The sequence below is a fragment of the Canis lupus genome, chromosome 12, assembly GCF_011100685.1.
Source record: "Canis lupus familiaris isolate Mischka breed German Shepherd chromosome 12, alternate assembly UU_Cfam_GSD_1.0, whole genome shotgun sequence".
Taxonomy (NCBI): Eukaryota; Metazoa; Chordata; class Mammalia; order Carnivora; family Canidae; genus Canis; species Canis lupus.
The window spans coordinates 63,965,442-63,985,460 of NC_049233.1; the positions used below are offsets into that span (position 1 = coordinate 63,965,442).

At 34.8% G+C, this 20,019-nt stretch overlaps 1 protein-coding gene and 1 non-coding gene across 5 annotated transcripts in view; both read right to left on the reverse strand.

Moving 5' to 3' along the window:
* The window catches only part of ATG5 (autophagy related 5), a 127,005-nt gene that overhangs the window by 78,793 nt on the left and 28,193 nt on the right, over positions 1-20,019 (reverse strand). For all 4 annotated transcript variants that reach the window (XM_038554844.1, XM_038554841.1, XM_038554842.1 and 1 more), the window contains one exon: positions 126-288. In XM_038554844.1, coding sequence (XP_038410772.1) covers positions 126-288 — 163 coding nt within the window. The remainder of the gene's footprint in view (positions 1-125; positions 289-20,019) is intronic.
* LOC119874390 lies at positions 8,604-8,707 on the reverse strand. The gene has a single exon (XR_005368244.1). It is a non-coding gene; the product is annotated as a U6 spliceosomal RNA (small nuclear RNA).

The following is a 20,019-nucleotide window of genomic DNA, read 5'->3' on the forward strand; positions in this document are numbered from 1 at the left end:
TTTTGTGTGTAGAGGCCAGAATTTAAACTTGTACCACCAATGCTAAGGTATACCAATTACTCACATGATTATAGATATTTCATAGTTTATATAGTGGTAGTCAGAAATTAAACTGCTGTATTTACCATTCTGTAATCCCATCCAGAGCTGCTTATGATCTTTTTTCTGCATTTCATTGATTACTTGACTTTTATGCTTTAATGCATCAGCTTCTTTCACACAAGACATAAAATGAGCTTCAATTGCATCCTTAGATGGGCAGTGCAGAAGGTCCTTTTCTGGAAAGCTCTACCAAAGGAAAAAAATACACATATAAAACAGGTACACATATTAGGAAATTATTCTCAAAGAACTGTATCTCCCCCAATTATCCAATATTTTTAGCAAATGATCTGTTAACTTCCCAGTAAAGAGAATTCAGTTCAATTCCATATTTTTTAAATTATAAGAAGTTAAAAATCTTTAGCTACCTGGCATATTTTGTACTTTTTCTAAATAATCCTTATGTACTATGTATTTAAAATATAAGAGGAAAAAAACCATAAAAGAAGAAAAGAATAGTAACTTCAAAAATAGTTTTTTTGACTTGGCCATGTCTAGAGCTGACAAGAATGTGGAATAGAATTCACATACACTGCCATTAAGGATGTAAAACAGTACAACCACTTTGGAAAACAGTTTGGTAGTTTTTTCAAAAGGTAAATATATACCTACCGTGTGATCCAGTAATTCTACAACTAGGTAATTACCTAAGAGAAACAAAAACATCCACACAAAGACTTGTGTGTGAATATTCACAGTAGCATTATTTGTAACAGCCAAAAGTCAGGAAACATCCTAAGTGTCAACAGGTAAATGAATACATAAATTATATAAACTTATCAAAGTGTACATTTTTAATATGTATATAGTTTGCTGTAGGTCAATTAGGCTGTAAAAAAGCTGTTAAAATGTACCTTTTAAGGTCAAAGCTAAATCTACATCCTATACCTACACTGAATCTTTTAGGCAGTTGAGGAATTGATCACTGGACAAATAAGCAGTTATGTAAATGAGGTGACTAATTCTCTTTTCACTGAAAAAAAAAAAAAGATAATAAGAGCCGCCAACACTAACTGAACACTTACTGTGTGAGACATTGCACTAATGCTGTTTATATGGACTATGTAATTTAATCTTCATAACAACGCTTACAGTAAAAATGATTGTTATTGCTATTTCACAGATAAAAAAAATAATTACAAAGCTCAGGGAGTGGAGAGAGTCATATGTGGTCAAGCTAGGATTAGTCTGACTCAAGAGTCCTGGTTTGTAACTACTACACAATACCACTTCCTCCATAAGACCCAAATACTTACAGTAATTACATTCAAACATTATTTTACCAAAAAGTCACGGTTCCATAAGTCCTTTGGTAAAAACTGAGACAAATAATAATGGCAGAAAAAAAACATTTAGTCACAGCCTACTTGGATACTATTAACAGACAACATTACATTATCCAAGTAATGACAAGCTCCAAAATGACTAGGAAACTTAAGTGCATGCTCTCCTACCAAAAGCAAAGGCACTTGACTACCTATTGCTATTTCCTAAAGTATATTTTTTAGATGCAAATAATCAGTCATACCTCCTTCTATCTTAAGAGAGTCTGATCTCATAGATCTGCTGAGTAAAAAGGTAAGCTACTATTTAACTACCCACTGGTCACAGCTGCCTAGAGGGGAGGGGAACAGCTGAGACAAATGGTCTCTCGAGGTACAAAGGGATTCTAGATTCATTGGGCCCTTGAACTAGAGATCCATAAGAATGAAGGTAGATGTTTTCAGGCATAGGCACACAAGGGCAAAGAATATGAGAAAATATAAAAGTCTGTAAAAATGAAAAGGCAAAAGGAGAGAATGAGAGAGAGATAGGCAAAACTAAAAGATGGGAGAGGACATGGATGGCAGAGAGAGGGTCCCTACCTTACTTAATCAACTTTACAATCAGCTGTATTTGCTTTGCTTAGGCTAGATTAAAGGGATTTGTCCTGATTTCCTGACCAGGATGAACAATAAAATGTTCATTATATCAATTCTATTATATTCAAATGGATTAACATTATAACAATTATTCCTATTTAAGAAAACTTTAACTTTTTTATACTTGATCTCTAAATTTAGAATGGCTTTTTTGGATATTGTACAGTTCTCTATGCTGCTCATTTAATTGCTCATTTTGGTTATTTATGACTGGCAGAAAATATGAAAGTTCATATTTCAAAGAAAATATTATTTTCATGTAGTTTGAATTTACGACCTATTTAAACTTAAGTACTATCAGAGTTTCTTAAAACTGTATACAATCTGATTATGAAAAAAAAAGGAGTTAGGATCTCTCAAAACAGCGGTTTGAAAAATCAAGGGGGAAAAAAATTCCACCATTGTCTAGTGCTGTTTCAGCATGGGCTGCTAATCCCCTCAATGGCTCCTATAATCAGAGAAAGTACTAAAGTTCTGCTTTTCCCAGATGACCTCTGTTTTGCAGGTTTCTAAACTTAACCAATGAGGACGCCCATAATTGATAGCTGACAATTACAGACAACTAGCCTTTATTGCAAATGAGGGGTCTTTCAAGAGAGTGCAGGTATTTGTATACATATGTTGCAACAGAACATTCCACATCTCTATCTAGGAGGAAAGTAAACTATTTAATGAAATGATCTCAAAGGAACTATGAGAGCAGTAACAGAGGAAATATCTACGTAGGCAGTCACAGCAACTGAATTAATCATGGCAATGAATAAAGTGACAGATGTCTCAGTCAAAGCCCCCTCAGCTCCTACTCATGACATGTTCCTTCTTCCATGATTAGGTTGGGGTGGGGGTAGGAAATCGTTTTTAAAAGCTTCACAATAAAATTCCAGACAGACTCTTGATTCATTACATTTCTAGTATCTTCTTACATACATTAGCAATTGTGTATAGGTGTATATCTTTTCAGTTCAACAAATTCTTACAAATAAAGGTGAGTTTGATACCGTATTTATTTGCTTTCATGAATATTTCAAGTCAGAATGCCTGATAAACTAATCTAATTTCACTTTTATATAAATAATCTGGAAAGTACTATTTACTTAAATATTATTACCAGTGTCGTTTAACTAAAATATTAATACAGTCTGAGCTGTATACACACACATTAGAGATAAACAACATTAAACTCAAACTATTACAAGTGGGAAACAAAAGCCCTTTAATTTATAGATAATATTGTAAGCTCAACACCAAAAGCAAAGGCCACAAAAGCAAAAACAAAAAAACAAAACAAAACAAAAGCAAGTAGACTACAACAAACTAAAAAGCTTGTGCACAGCAAAGAAAACCATCAACAAAATGATGGTTTCTTTCAAAAAGAGGAGAAAATACTTGCAAATCATGTATCTAGTAGTGGGGTAATATCCAAAATATACAATCAATCCATACAGCCCACCAACAAAAAACAAACCATACAATTAAAAAATAGGCATAAGATCTGAACATTTTTCCAAAGACCTACATATGACAAATAGGCACATGATGTTCAACATCACTAATTCTCAGAGAAATGCAGATCAAAACCATGAGATACCACCTCACACCTATTAGAATGGCTATTATCAAAAAGATAAGAAATAACAAATGTTGATGGGGATGTCCAAAAAAGGAACCTTTTTGTATTGATAGGACTACTATAAACTGGTACAGCCACTATGGAAAACAGTATGGAAGTTTCTCAAAAACTTAATAATAAACTACACATAATCCAGCAATTCTAAGTATTTATCCAGAGAAAACAAAATCGCTATCTCTGAAAGATATATGCACTCCCATGCTCACTGCTGCATTATTTACATTAGCCAGGACATGGAAACAACCTAACTGTTCACTGATGGATGAATGGATAAAGATGTAGTATATGTACAATGGAATATTATCCAACCATTAAAAAGAACAAGATCTCAACATTTGTGACAACATGGATGGACCCTGAGGCATTATCTAAGTGAAATAAGTCAGAAAAGGAAAGACTCATGCCTTAATGATCTCACTTATATGTAGAATATAAAAGGGGGAGGCGAGCTCACAAATATAGAGAATAAACTGATAATTGGCCAGAGGCAGGGGGTGGAATGTTAAGCAAAAAGGACAAAGGGGGGCAGCCTGGGTGGCTCAGCGGTTGAGCGTCTGCCTTCGGCCCAGGGCATGATCCTACAGACCAGGGATCGAGTCCCACATCAGGTTCCCTGCATGGAGCCTGCTTCTCTCTCTGCCTGTGTCTCTGCCTCTCTCTCTGTCTCTCTCATGAATAAATAAAATCTTAAAAAAAAAAAAAAAAAAGGATGAAGGGGATCAAAAGGTATAAACTTCCAGTTATGAAATAAGTCATGGGGATGTAATGTACAGCTTGATGACTACAGTTAGTAATATCATATTGCATATTTGAAAGTTGCTGAGAGAGTAAATCTTAAAAATTCCCATGACAAGAAAAAAATGGTGATGGATTTAACTAATAATCTTTCTGCAATATATACAAATATCAAATCAGCATGTTAAACACTTAAAAGTAATATAATACTATAGATGTCAATTATACCTCAAATAAAAAATACTGCAAGTTCTATTGAGACAAGAGAGCAAAGCAAACAAAAATTTTCCATATGATCCATAAAGAATCTAACACCCATTAAAAATGTAGGAGTTGCTAATATATAGTGTTATGGACTCCATGTTTATGTCCCCCTAATATTCTCATGTTGAAGCCCTAATCCTCAGGGTGGCTGTATTTGGAGATGGATCCTTAAGGAATCAATTAAGGTTAAGTGTGCTCATATGGGTGGGGCCCTGATCTAACAGGATTAGTATCCAGTAAGAAAAGACAGAAGAGAGCTCACTCATTCGCTCTCTCCAAACACAAGGAGGAAAGAACATACAAGGACACAGAGAGAAGGTAACCATCTGCACACCAGGAAAACAATCCTCACCAGAAATTAAACCCTGCTAGACCTTGATCTTGGATTTTCTAGCCTCATGAACTGTGTGAAAATAAATTTCTCTTGTTGAAGGCATCCAGTCTGTAGTATTTTGTTATGGCAAAATAAGCAAACTAACATACACAGCAATATTATTTTATTTGATTGTTGAGTCACCTCTAATAGTAGAGTCAGCATTCTGACGAGGAAAATACAAGGCCATAGTTTAAAGGCTTACTTTGATAAATCTAGACATTTCTTTCCAGGATCACTTTGGTATGTGTGTGTGTGGGGGGGGGGGTGGTGGAATGGAAATAGAAGAGATTTTTTTCAAATATATCTTCTAAAATATAATTTTCAGGATGAGAGAATATACTCTGAAACTAAAGGAATCAATGCTGAAGTCAGCACTAAAATTTGTTAAACTTTCAGGATTTTCTTAAATCTTTTTTTTAAAGATTTTTTTTAAAAGATTTTATTTATTCATCACAGACACAGAGAGAGCAAGAGGCAGAGACACAGGCAGAGGGAGAAGCAGGCTCCATGCAGGGAGCCCGATGTGGGGACTTGATCCCAGCTCTCCAGGATCACACCCCGGGCCGAAGGCGGTGCTAAACCGCTGGGCCACTGGGGCTGCCCTAGAAAGATTTTAAGTAATCTCTCCACTTAAAATGTACACTCTACACTCCCAAAATGGAGCTCAAATGCACAACTCTGGATCAAGAGTTGCACAACTCCAAGAACCAGTCAAGTGCCCCAATTTTCTTAAATCTTCTCATTTTACCAGGATCCAATCTACAAACTTACCTTCAACCAACCATCTGCTTCCCTCCTGATACAATCTAAAGAATATCTCCTATCCTGTTTGCTAGGTTCCATTTTGTGAATCTTTGAAACTGAGTTGAATTAATTATTCTCATTTCTTCCTATAATTATCTGTAACTATTTTCTCTCTAATCACTGTTTCCCATTAGTTGTTCCCAAAAATAAAATAAGCACCCAAAGCAAAAACAAAAAAACTTCCTTCAACCTCAACTTCCTTCTGGCTACAGTCCTCTTCCCCTTCAGAGCCAACTTTTAAGGTGACCAAACTAGTAGTCAGCCTTATTATCCCACAATCAGTGGGCTACCCTCACCACTCTTGCAAATTCCTCTCTTGAAAGTCAACAATGACACCTTTCAGTCCTTGTTTTAAGTCCTCATCAAATATCTAACACCTTTGAATATCCTCCTTGAAGCAGTCATCCTTAAGTTTGTTATACCACACTTATTTTTCCCTCATCTTCCCTCATTCTCATTTTCAAATCTATTCTGGCACTATTCCTTAAATGTTGCTTGTTGTGGTTTTTTTTTTTTTAAGATTTTATTTATCTATTTTATATGATGAGGGTGGGAATGGGGAGAAGGAGGAACAGAGGGAGAGGGAGAGAATCTCCAGCAGACTCCATGCAAGAGTGAAGCCCAATGCAGGGCTCGATCCCACAACCTGAGCCAAAGCCAAGAGTCGGATGCTTAACTGACTGAGCCACCCAAGCATCCCAAATGTTGATATTTTTCAAATTTCCAGTCTAGTACCTTGTTGCTTTTTTTGCTTTTTTTCATTCCATATATTCACCTTCATAAGCTTACCTACTTCTACATCATTTATGGATGATTAAGTCTCAATATCTGTCTCCAGCTAAGATCCTTCTCATGACTAGGACCCATACATTCATTAATCTAGTAGATACGTCGTTAGGCATATGTGACTTCAACAAATCCACAAGTAAAGAAATAAGTTTCCCCCCTTGATTCCTCCTCCCCATCTCCTACATTCAAGCAAGTTCTACTGAGTTCACATCCTAAATAGATCTGAATCCATTCACTTTCAACATTCCCAGAGCTGCTTTCCTAGTACAAACTAACAACTGTCTGACATTTCTGAAAACCCTTGCAGCTGGGTCCCATTTCCCAAATCTTAACCCCTTTAATTCATTTTTCACATTTGGAGTCACAGCGATCTTCCTAAAATACAAATCAGATCTTCTCACTCACCTGCTCTGCTCTTTTAGAATAAAATCAAACTTTTTCCAAAGCCTTTAAGGTTCTGAATGACTTACATCTCTGCTAATCTCTTCATCATAATCTCCTGCTCTCACTTAAGATACTCCATTTTCTTTCCCTTCTCCCACACACACATTCTCTGCTCCAATGATCTTGACAAGGTCACCTGCTCAAACATTCTTTTAGGCATACTCTCTCATTCTTCTGCCTCTGCATAAAATATCTCCTTTGCCTAAAACACTCTTTCTTCTTGCCTATTCCCTGACCACTTAACACAACTACTCACTACCCAAAAATATCCTCCTCCATCTTCAGGTTCAGTATCAACATCACTTCCTCTAGGAAATTTCTAACTTCCCAAGTGTATGTTAAGTTCACAGAGTTCATATACTTGACTCTACAATATCATTTGTATTGTCATGCCATACTACTCTTAAGCTCCACAAGGCAGGGACCATGACTGTTCTCACCTGTACTTTGTCAAAAAGCTTTGTAAATTAAGTCAATTTTATTTGAGACATGATGCACAGAGTAAAATGCAGAAATTTTAAGTGTACAGTTAAATAAATTAACACTGCATTAGTTAGTATCTGCCCAAACAAGATATAAAATATTACCATCACACCAGAAAGTTCTTTGGTGCCCTTTGCAATCAGTTCCCTCATTTTGACCCAGCTGATCTGATTTGTATCACAAGATTAGTTTTGCCTGTAATATAATCAGATATAAATAGAATCATATTATGTAGTACTGTATCATCTAAAATCTTTTACTTATTAGCATAATGCTTTGGAAATTCATCTATGTTACTGCATGTATATAGTTAGTTCCCCTTTTACTGCTGAATTGGACTGATAAACTACTCTGTTCACCCAAAAACCTGTTAACAGACATTAAGATTCTAACTATTAGGGCAGCCCAGATGGCTCAGCAGTTTAAGCGCCGCCTTCAGCCTAGGGCGTGATCCTGGAGACCCGTGATCGAGTCCCGCGTCAGGCTCCCTATATGGGGGCTGCTTCTCCCTCTGCCTCTCTCTCTCTCTCTCTCTCTCTCTCTCTCTCTCTCTCTGTCTCTGTCTCTCATGAATAATAAAATCTTTAAAAAATAAAAGATTGTAACTATTAGTGTACAAGTCTTTTGTGAGCATGCTTTCATTTTTAAAGATTTTATTTATTTGACAGAGAGAGAGCATAAGCAAGGAAAATGACAGGCAGAGGGAGAGGGAGAAGCAAGCTTCTCCCTCTCCCTGAGGAGAGCCTGATGTGGGACTCAATCCCAAGATCCTGGGATCATGATCTGAGCTGAAGGCAGACCCCTGACTGAGCCACCTCTGACTGAGGCGCCCCATTTTTCTTGCATATATACCTTGAAACAGAAATGCTGTGTCACAGAATAAGTTTATATTTAACATTATTTAGAAACTGCCGAATTGTTTTTCAAGGTAACAACATAATTTTACACAACTACCAATAAAGTATGAAAGTTCTGGTTACTCCAAGTCCTCAGCTTGGTACTGTCAGTATTTTTAATTTTAGTCATTTAAAAAAAAAGGAATGCAAAAAAATAAAATAATATGGAACACTTCATAAATTTGTGTCATCCTTGCACAAGGGCCATGTTAATCTTCTCTGCATCATTCCAATTTTAGTTGATATGCTGCAATGCAAGCACTCATTGTGGGTTTTTTGTTTTTGTTGTTTTTAGATTTTATTTGAGAGAGAGAGAGAGAGAAAGAAAGAGGGAAAGAGCAGGAGGAGGGACACGGGGGAGGGAATCTTAAGTAGACTTTGCTGAACGTGCAGGCCAACATGGGGCTTGATCTCATAGCCCTGAGATCATGACCTGAGCCAAAACCATGAGTCAGACACTTAACCAACTGAGCCACCCAGGAGCCCCAAGCACTCATTGTGATTTTAATATACACTTCACTGATGACTAAAGGTGTTGAACATCTTTTCATGTGCTAATTGTTCATATATAAACATACACATATTTATGAATGGTTTATATACATATACACACATACATTTATGTATATACATATAGATTGTTCACGTCTTTTGGATTTGTTCCAAATATATATAATATATATATAAATGATATATTAGGGAACAATTTGAGCAATGTGAATTTCATATTTACTTCTGTAAATACTGTCCACAAGAAATACTAAGTGAACACAGAAATTGCACCCTGCTAAACTGAGGCACAAAATACACAAAACACATACACTTCAGCAACAGACCTGCAACTTCAATTCTTGTTACAAGCTATATTCATCCACATTTGATGCTACAATTTCGTCTGATTTGAGACTTTCCTTCAGCCACTTCACAATAACTGACAAGCTGCAAACCCTTCCCAATTCTCATTTCTACAAGCAAACTTCCAATTGCTTTCAATATAAAGGGCAATACTTATTGTAGTATTTATGTATTTAGTTATTTAATATATGTAAAACTATGCTTTTGTTAGGTTCCTATCTTTTTTATTTGTCACTAATAAAGTTTTTGGTTTTGTGCCCTTAATGCATTTTCTCCTTAAGTCCTGTGATTTTTAACAGTATGTTGTTTTTTAGGAATATGTATTTTGCAGTAGAGCAAAACTGCCTGTAGGAGTGATAGGAACAAATACCTTCACCTTTCTCCTGATCTTAGGGTGAAACCCTGAATAAACCACCACTTAGCACGATTTTAGTTGTAGGCTTTCCATATTACTCTTGGTCAAATCGAGGATATTTCCTTTTATTCCTAAGTTTGCTAAGAGTTTTGGAGACAAATTTGTACTGAATTTTGTCAAAAGCTTTTCCAGTAAGGATCTATGTGATTTTATGATTTTTTCTACTTTTTTCTGTAAACATGCTAAATTACATCAATTCATTGATCATTTCAAAGTCGAATCACCCATATATTCCTGGGACAATCTCAACACTGTTGTGGTATACTGTCCTTTTCCTATACTGCTATATTCAATTTGTTAGTATTTTCCTTTTTTAAAAATAAGATTTTATTTATTTTGATTTCTCATAAGAATGGCAACTATCATTTATCACTTACTGTTCTCTTTTATGCTGTTTCTTTTTTTACATAGATTTTCTATGTATTACTGGTTTTTACCAGTTTGATTATATACCTAAGTGTGTTTTTCTATATATTTACTTGCTTAGGATTTCCTGAGTTTCTTCAACACAGATTGTTTTCTCCCCAAATATGAAAAATTAATAACCATTATTTCTTTAAGGTTGAGATATAATCTAGATACAATTTACTTAAATTCACTTTTAAAAAGCAATTTCAATAGTTTTTAATATATTCACAAGGTATACAGCAATCACCACTATCAAATTATATAACTCCAGAAAGAAACCTTGTATTTGTAAGCAGTCACACCAATTTATTTTCTGTCTCTATAAATTTTGCAAATTTTGGACGTTACATATAAATGAATCACAATATGCATACAATACACGGCCTTTTGTGTCTTCCTTCTTTCACTTAGCATGACATTTCAGGGTTCATCAATGCTATAGCATGTATCAGTACTTTACTCCTTTACATGACCAAGTTATACAGTTGACCCCTGAACAAGTGGTGAGGGGTGCCAACCCACACCTCTTCCCATGAAGTTGAAAATCTGCATATAACTTCTGACTCCCCAAAAATTTAACTACCAGTAACCTACTGTTGACTGGAAGCCTTATCAGTAACATAAGCAATTGATCACATATTCTGTTATATGTCTTATATATATTCTGTTCTGTATTTTATAATAAAGCTACAGAACAGAAAATATTAAGGAAAAGAAAATACATTTACAGTACTGTACTATATTTATAAAAAAAATCTATATGTAAGTGGACTCACGCAGTTTAAGTCCATGTTGTTCGGGGGTCAACTATACATTAGTTCCATTGATATTGCATTGATATACATTTTGTTTTTCCATTCATCAGTTTTTGAGCACTGGGGTTGCTTCCACTTTTTGGCTATTATGACTACTGCTGCTGTGAACATCCATGTACAAGTTTTGGGGTGGACATATGTTTTCAATTCTCTGGGGTATATAACTAGGACTGGAATTGGTGGGTCGTATGGCAAGTCTACATTTAATCATTTGAGGAACTGCCAAACTCCAAAGCAATTCTCCACTGTTCTCCAAAGCAGTGCATCATTTTACATTTCTAATAGCAACATGTAACATCTGGGAGTACCAATTAATCCATTCTCTAACACCTGTTATTATTTAACTTTTTGATTATAGCTCTATTTGTAGGCTGAAGGGATAATTCAATAGTGTCTGTCTTTAACAACTATTCTGAGTTTCACTTCACTTCTGTGCTTGCTGGCTATTTATATATCTTCTTTGGAGAAATGTCTACTCAGATACTTTGCCCATTTTTTCTTTTTTACTTTGCCCATTTTTAATTAAGTTATTTACCTTTTTATTATTGAATTCTAGGAGTTCTTTACATATTATGGACATGACTCTTCTTAGATATATGATTTTGCAAATATTTTCTCTTATGGGTTGTCTTTTCACTTCCTCTGAAGCACAGAAATTTTTCATTTTGATCAAGTCCAATTCACCTGTTTTTCTTTTCCTTTGGTTGTTTGTGCTTTAAGAACTATACCTAAGAAATCACTGCCCAATGCAATGTCACAAAATTTATTTTTTTCTAAGAGCTTTATCATTTTAATTCTTATATTTAGATCTCTGAACCATTTTTACTTATTTTTTTAAAGAGATCACTTTCATTCTCTGACATGTAGGTATCCAGTCGTCACAGCACAATCTGTTGAAAAATTATTCTTTCCCTCACTGAACTGTCTTGGCACTCATACAGATAATCAAGTGTCCACATATGTATGTGTTTTTATCTTGACTCACACTTGTACTCCATTGATTTATGTCTGTCCTTATGCCAATATCATGGAGTTTGAGTTAATGTAGCTTTGAAATCAAGAAATGGGAGTCTACTCATTATTTGTTAAAAACACTTTTCTGAATTATTCCCTCTTTCCTCTCCTTCTAGGACTCTAAGTATATGTATATTAGATTGCTTCATATTACCCTAGAGGCCATCAGGACTCTCTCCACCCACGCCAGCACCAATTTTCTTCTCTCAGTTCTTCATATTGGATAATTTCTATGGATCTGACTTCGAGTTCACCATCTTGTGCCATCTCCAATTCACCATTAAACCCACCAGTGAATTTTTCATTTCAGATATTTCTCTTCTCAGTTCTGCAATTTCATAATCTTATTTTAAGTCACTGAGTAAATAGTTGCTTTAATTCATTTTTCCTAATTCCAAATATGGGTTGTCTCAGGGTCAGTTTCTATCAATAGCATTTTCCCCTTCATATGGTTCAAGTTTTCCTGCTTATTTGCATGTATAGTAAATATTTGTTGTATGCTGGATACTATAAATACAGTGTAAAGATTCTAGATTATGCTATCTTTCTTGGTGAGTTTTGTTTTGCCCAGTAACCTCTCCTTGATCCCTAAAAGGCCTAATTTTACACTTTATTAGAGCAAATCCAGAGCAATCTTTACTGTATAATAGGAGTTAGCAAACTTCTGTAAAAAGCTAGATAGTAAATATATTAGACTTGTGGGCCACACAGTGTCCATAGCTCAACTTTGCCCTCATAGCCCCAGAGTAATATGTAAATGAATTAGAATGGGTGGCTGCATTTTAAAACAAATTTATTTATAGTCACTAGAATTTATATTCCACATAATTTTCAAGTTTCACTAAATACTATTCTTTTTAAAGAAATTTTTTAGCCACTAAAATATATAAAAGCCATTCTTAGAACACAAGCCATATAAAAATCATCAGTAAGTCAGATTTAGTACAGACCATCATTTGCTAATCCTGCTCCGAGATAAAATTATTACTCCTATAGCAGGTCTTTCTGGTCTCAGATAAACGTTTAGTATGTTAACTAGGTCACTCTACCCTGGATGGACTGGAATTCAGTATCTCCAGGTATAACAGGAATTGTCCCACTCTAAAATGCATTCTCTATCTGACTTTGTATGCATGTACAGCCCAACTCTCAGTAAAGAACTTTTGGGAAACTCACACTTATACTTTTCCAATACCCTGCTTGGCAAATTCCAGCTGCTTCAGTAGCCCAGAACTCCAATGTTTACATTCTTAACTCAGCAGGACTTCCCTGCTCTGCTTGAGTTCCACTCCCCATGACACAGTCAGGAAACTGCCTTGAAACACAGAGATGGGCTAAATGTGGTGCTCACCTTGTTTGTTCTCTTTCTCTCTAATGTCCAGTGCCTGAAAAGAGTTCTACTTCATATATTTTGTCCATTTTTATAGCTGTTTATGGCTGGAGGAAAAATCCAATCCAATTACTCTGTCATAGCTGAAAAGCAGATGTTAACCTCAATAAATATTTGATGAATAAATTAATGACTAAACAAACCATATCTTAAAAAGTTTTAAGTATACATGACCCTCCATGCTCTCCACCTCTTCACACCTTTCTGTAATCCCTTCCCATAGGCTATAGGCAGGATCTTGATTTGCATTTAACCAAAAGAACACAGCAAAGGCTATAGGATCTTACTCCTATAATTAAGTCACACCATATAAAACTCCAATCTTGCTAAAAGACTAGCTTTAAAGATTTTTCATTGACTCGGTGAAGTAAACTGCCACACTGGGAAAGTCCACATAGCAAGGAACTTTAAACAGCCTTTAGGTGCTGAGTTTAGCCTCTAGCAGTCAACTGAAGAAAGGGCCCTCAGTCCTACAATCACAAGATAATGAATTCTGCAATCAACATGAGTGAGCTTGGAAGAAGATTCTCAGTCTTCAGACAAGAATGAAGCTCAGCCAATACCATGATTACAGTGAGGCCCTAAGCAGAAGATCCACAGAAACTGCGAGATAATAAATGTGTTATTTTAAGCTGCTACATTTGTGTGATGTGTTACACAGAAACAGAAAACTAATATAACACACTATTGATAGATACTACAAAACAACTACCAATATTTAGAGCTGGCAAATACATGCAGCAGAAGCATGGGAATGAAGTGCACTCAAGAACAAGGAAAGCTACCTCAGACCTATGTCATCAACACACAGTGGAAAAAACAGATATAGTAAATTACCTCAGGGAGACACAGTGACTCTTGGCCTAGCAAGAGAGAATGTGACCATCAGAACAGCAGTGTGGGCAGTCATACAAATATAATTAAAGAACAGTCATAACCAGTGGTAGTGCCTTCCAAGCACTGTCGGAAAGATAGAGAATATCTTGTTCCAAAAACCTAATTTTGTCTAGGTTCAGCAGGATTTTGTACAGAACCACTTACCTTAATGCTGACCCTCTTTGACCTCGCAAATGTGAGCTCTTAACACTAATTATTGGTCAAAATTTAAAATTAAAATTTGTGCTCTAATTAAAACCAAAATACACCAATTTAGCACCCTGTTATCAGAAGACAAAGAAGAACACCAAGTTATTGCTGATTTTGTTTACTCACTAAACTTTAAGATATGCAATAGAACTAATCATTTTAAAGAACCACTACATTCATGTTACTAAATTTTTGAATCACCCAACGAATTTTTCATTTTAAAAATTCTACACACTGTAAGCAACTTTTTGATTAGAATGCAGCTTTGCAAGCAGCATACCTATAATAATAATACAAATATCAAAGGAGAAAACCAAAGTAGCAAAAGGTTAGCAACTGGCAAATCCAGGTAAAAGGTATGTGGATGTTCACTAGACAACTCTCAACTCTTCCAGCACAGATTTAAATTTTTTTTAATAGAAAAGTGAAGAAAGAAATAAGATAATGTTCTCAGTAAGCTAAGAAGTTTAGGGATAAAAATGTCCTTGAAGCTAATTAGAAAAGTCTGAAGAAGTTACCATTTTCACTTGTTTTGGTAAATGGAGAAAGGAAGCAAAGTAAATATCCAAATCCACGTTTTAAAGCACTAAACACTTTACAATTATATAATGCTTCTCTCTCAGAACTCCAAAAATAATATAAAAATTTCTAAAAACATTAATTTTCTGAATCATCCTTACATAGTCTTTTGGTTCTTTACACAATATTTTTAACTTTTAAATCTGCACTGTTCTCCAAACTCTTGTTATCAACATGTGGTAACACTGCATTACCTGTGAACTTGTTAAAAATAACCTCAAAAGCCAAACTATGAAAGGAGCCCATGTGTCCACTGATAGATGAATGGATGAAGAAGAAATTATATAATGGAATATTATTCAGCCATAAAAAAGAATGAAATCTTGCCACTGGCAACAACATGGATAGAGCTAGAGTATAATGCTAAGTAAAATAAATCAGAGAAAGACAAATACCATATGATTTCATTCATAGGTGTAATTTAAGAAACCAAACAACAAAGGGAAAAAAAAAGAGACAAACAAGAAACAAATCCTGAACTATAGAGAATGAACTGATGATTACCAGAGCAGAGGTGGGTGGGGGGATGGGGAAAATAGGGGATGGGTGTTAAAGAGTACACTTATCATGATGAAAAAAATAAATATGTATTTATTCATAGCTTCACTCATTGATGGCCTACAGTCTTTACAGTGAAGGATTATTAATTTAATCTATTATATAATGAAACTGTAGTGACGGTAAAACAAGATTAGAATAATGGCTAGTAGAATAATTCAAGCTGTTTATACTCGTATATCTATTGCACTTGTGTGTTAGGTTAGCTGTTAAGGAGCTAATCAGGAGAATGATCATTAATGTATGATTGTAAAGTGTAAAAGTTCTTCTACAATAGGTAATGTTGCATCTTGGAAACCTACCTGGAATGGATATGTCACCAAGATATAAAGTGTCTGAACCTATAATTTCATTTTGACAAAGCTATATAATTTTTACTAATACCTCATGAAATGAAAAGACACAGTAGTTATGACATTGGCTTGGCATCAGTTGGAAGAAGTTTGATACCTTCCCTTATTATACATTTATGTAAAAAGATTCTTCAAATGTATGATATGGGGGGGCATCCATGTAGTCATTTGAGATAAGCAGTTGTTAATTCCACTATTGCTATTTGTGGTTTAGATGCAAATTCCTCTCAAATTATGAAAATTATTGTTACTGCTGATAGTGAAATGAATGAATATATGTTGGATGAGATCGTATTTCATGTTGTGTACATATCTGGATGATCAGAGTGAGCTGGTGGCACTCTTGAAACGTAAAGAAAGTGTGGTGGGAAAGGCTAACACCTTTGTGTTTACAAAATAAATTTTTGCTCAGGTTAAGTTAAACGTCTGAAAATAATGGGAGTTGGTGAGCAAATCCTCCTATAATGCTTCAATCGATAAGACATAATGAAATTATGATAATACACAGTATGCATCCTGGAGAAAAAAAACCCAAGGATCAATTAGCTAGAAGTTAAGTCCTGTCAGGACTCCTACTGTGAATAAGAATATAAAACATAAAGATCAGAGTATGGCTGGTAATCATTTAATATTTCCCCCATGGAGGGTTGTTTGTCAACTAAATAATTTTACTCTTACAGGCATGGCAATCATTATGGTAGCTGATATAAAACATGCTCATGTGTTGACATCTATGCCGACTGTGCACATATAATGAACTTGTGCAATAAAGTCTAAAAATCCAATGGAAAAAAATAGAAACAAATTAAAAAATAAAAATACAGAACGTCTGCTCTCAGCCCAAACCTACAGAATCAGAATCAAAATGGGTACCTTAACAAGACACAAAGGTAATTTGCAGGCACACTGAAGTCTGAAAGGCACCACTCTAGACGTTAAAATTCATTTACGTTACGTAAAATTCATTACGTTATTTATTAGCCACTATATATCTATTCAAATGACAAGCAGCAAAGTCAGTTAAAAATTAAAGAAAATATCTGAAAACTACTTAACAGTTATTCATTCTCCTCCAAGAATTCAGTCTGAACCACTGAAAAGATCAAATGTGTATGTGTGGTAGAGGCAGAGAGGGTTTCTTGAGGAGTTTATAATTGTATAAAACCTAATCAAAATCAATTAATATCTTTGAAAGCAACTGTAAAAGAAATAAATTCCAAGTTGTCTGGTTAAAATACAGAAATCATTTGACATACTCAGTAGCATTAAAGATAAAATACATACTGACACATCAACTGACATAAAGTTGTTAATAAATTCAATCTATTGTAAAACTATTATCTAGAAACTAAGGACAAAACAAAACCCTGCTTCCTCACTCTAAAAGCATTTGCTTTTCTACCTGTAAATGTCATACTGTTTCATTATAATCAATCAAAAACCATAAAGTAGTATAACAGAAATGGGACTACATTAAACAGGATAAGCCATCAATAAACACATGGGGACAACTTTTGAGGAAAGCTTATAACCCTAAATAAAGGGAACAGTATACAAAAAGAAATCTGGGTAATAATTTTCCTCCAATATGGGCCAGGGCAGGAAGTGTAAGAACAGCTGATAGAAATACATTGGTAGCTTGAGCAAATTTAAAACACCTTCTATAATATCCTTATTAGCTCTAAGATTCTGTTTTCTATTTAATTTCTCTAATAAACTTCTCATCTGGGAAGAAAATGGTGACCTACTAAAGACCTCAAAGAGCGATTCATTTAAAAATACCAAGAATATACCCATTATACGTTAACACAAAAATCCTATTATCTGTGAAAAATAACCATATTTTCTAGAACAACAAAAACTTAGGAAGAATACTGGCACTGTTTTACAGTTTTGCAAATATCTTTAATGTTTGGGTTTGTAGAAACAGATGAATTATTTGCTTCTACATTCAGTGTTCTACAATGTTATTTTGATTAATTTACACAAATATATAGACTTATAAAATATGTAGCTGGGAAAAGAAGTAGCATTTTAACAGACTTTTCAGGTCTGTGGATATTGTTTTTTGATACTACACCAGATTCAATAAAATAATTATAACATTAATGTGGAAACTGAAAGCATATCAATAAACATTTTGATCTGTTATATTAAAATCCCTAATTCTGACCTTGCATTTTGAATGGATCTTTTTCACATGCATTATTTTTTAACATCATGCATTAACCATCTGGAAAGTATTTGTTTACTGAATTAATGTAAATCTTTTCTAAATGTTGACACATTACATAAAATTTCTTAAGAATCAGATCTGTTAAATAACCACCAATCTCATCAGAAAATTGTTTTAAGAATAATAAGTTGTCAAGGTCATGGTAGCAGATATGTTCTCCAAAATTCTGATTTTCACTTAGAAGTACATTTTATCACTGGCAACAAATACTGTCGTCATTGCAATGAGAGATTCACTTTATTTAAGAAACTGTCTTACAAATATCCAAGTCTGAATAAACACACTTTGTATCAGTCACTCTTTCAAATAAAAAATGGTGTTTTATGAAAAAAGTGGCTTGTTCACCTTGACTTCAAACAAGGGCATAAGTGCTTTTCCTTAAGACAACCATTACAGTTGACATACAGCAGGGTGCTTTATATGTACCCTCCATTTCAACACATAGGAGATTAAAAAGACATGTACTGAAGAGTTAAGATTAATATTAATCAATAATTTGTACTGCTTCATCCAGAACAGTCTTAAGTGAAACTGATGTTCTTCCTACTGTTAAGTGTGTGGCAGTGAAGAATAAAATAACCACTTGCACAGTGTGGTGCACTGCCCGGCTTTGTGCTTTGGTGCCAAGAGTTTTACCCACTATCTCTTTTGCAGATCAGTACAAACGTAAACACAGAGGAAAGGGTAAACAGCATCTTATTATTATGATGGAAACAGATTTGACCTCAGGGATCCTTTGAAAGAGCTTTGGGTACCCCTATGGATCCACAGACTGCTTACACTAAAACAAGCATAACAATTCTAAGCCTTTCCTATTATTATTACAATCTACTGATTCAGTCAGTCAGTAATTACAGAGGGTTTGGTATGTAGTGCCAGGTAGGTACTATAAAGTGTCACAGTGTTTGTCTTTGTGTCATTCACTCATGTATCTATCCCAAGCTTCTAGAACAGTGCCTGGCTGGTGCACAGCAGGTTTCTGATATTTGTTGAATCAATAAATAAATGGGCAGCTATGATATATTTTAACTTAGATTCTAAATGCTTAGAATGCATCTCTCTCATATAAATAATCTAATTATGAAAATTATTTTTCAACATAATGGGAAAAACTAACATGTTAGGCAATATGGAACCTCTACAGTCATTATACTTGGAGTAGTTTTATTTTCATACAGGTCTAAACTTAAATTATTATATATACAGGCAGTCTTTGCTTTGCATGGTACCATGGTAACTGAAAGTCATGCACATCAGAACCATATCCTCACTTTGGTTCCATGGTAACTAAATTCTGTAGTAACATGGTACTGTGCAAAGCACATTAGTATAAAAGACAGGGAAATAAATGCCAATGACCCATACACTCAATTTTAGCAAAATGGGAAGGAAAGTATCTTAGGAAGAATGGGTGAGCAATCTTTGGGCAGTGACTGAATGAGTGCCCCCTACAGGAAAGCAAATTAGACACCTAAAATGACTTTTCAAGTTCTTAACATGCTTCACTCCCACAATCCATTGCCCTTTGAGAATCACTGCCTGGTGATGAACTAATTAATAGAGGTATTTCAATCCTTCAGTGGTATTTGTGAATTGCTTAGGGAGCAAGACCTGAAGAATCAAGGTGGTAAAGGGGAAAGACAGACTACTTTATGAACTATTAGGACAATATTAAGTTACAATAAATCTGGACTGGTCTTAAAAACTACAGGAACTGAAATTTCTCAAAACATACTCAGATCAAGCCTTTGGACTTCTGTGTCCTAACCCTTCTCACAATTCAATCGTATAGCCTTAGAGTTACTCAACAGTATTAAGTTGTACTCCTCCCCACTCCCATGCCCACATCTAAACTCAGGATTTTA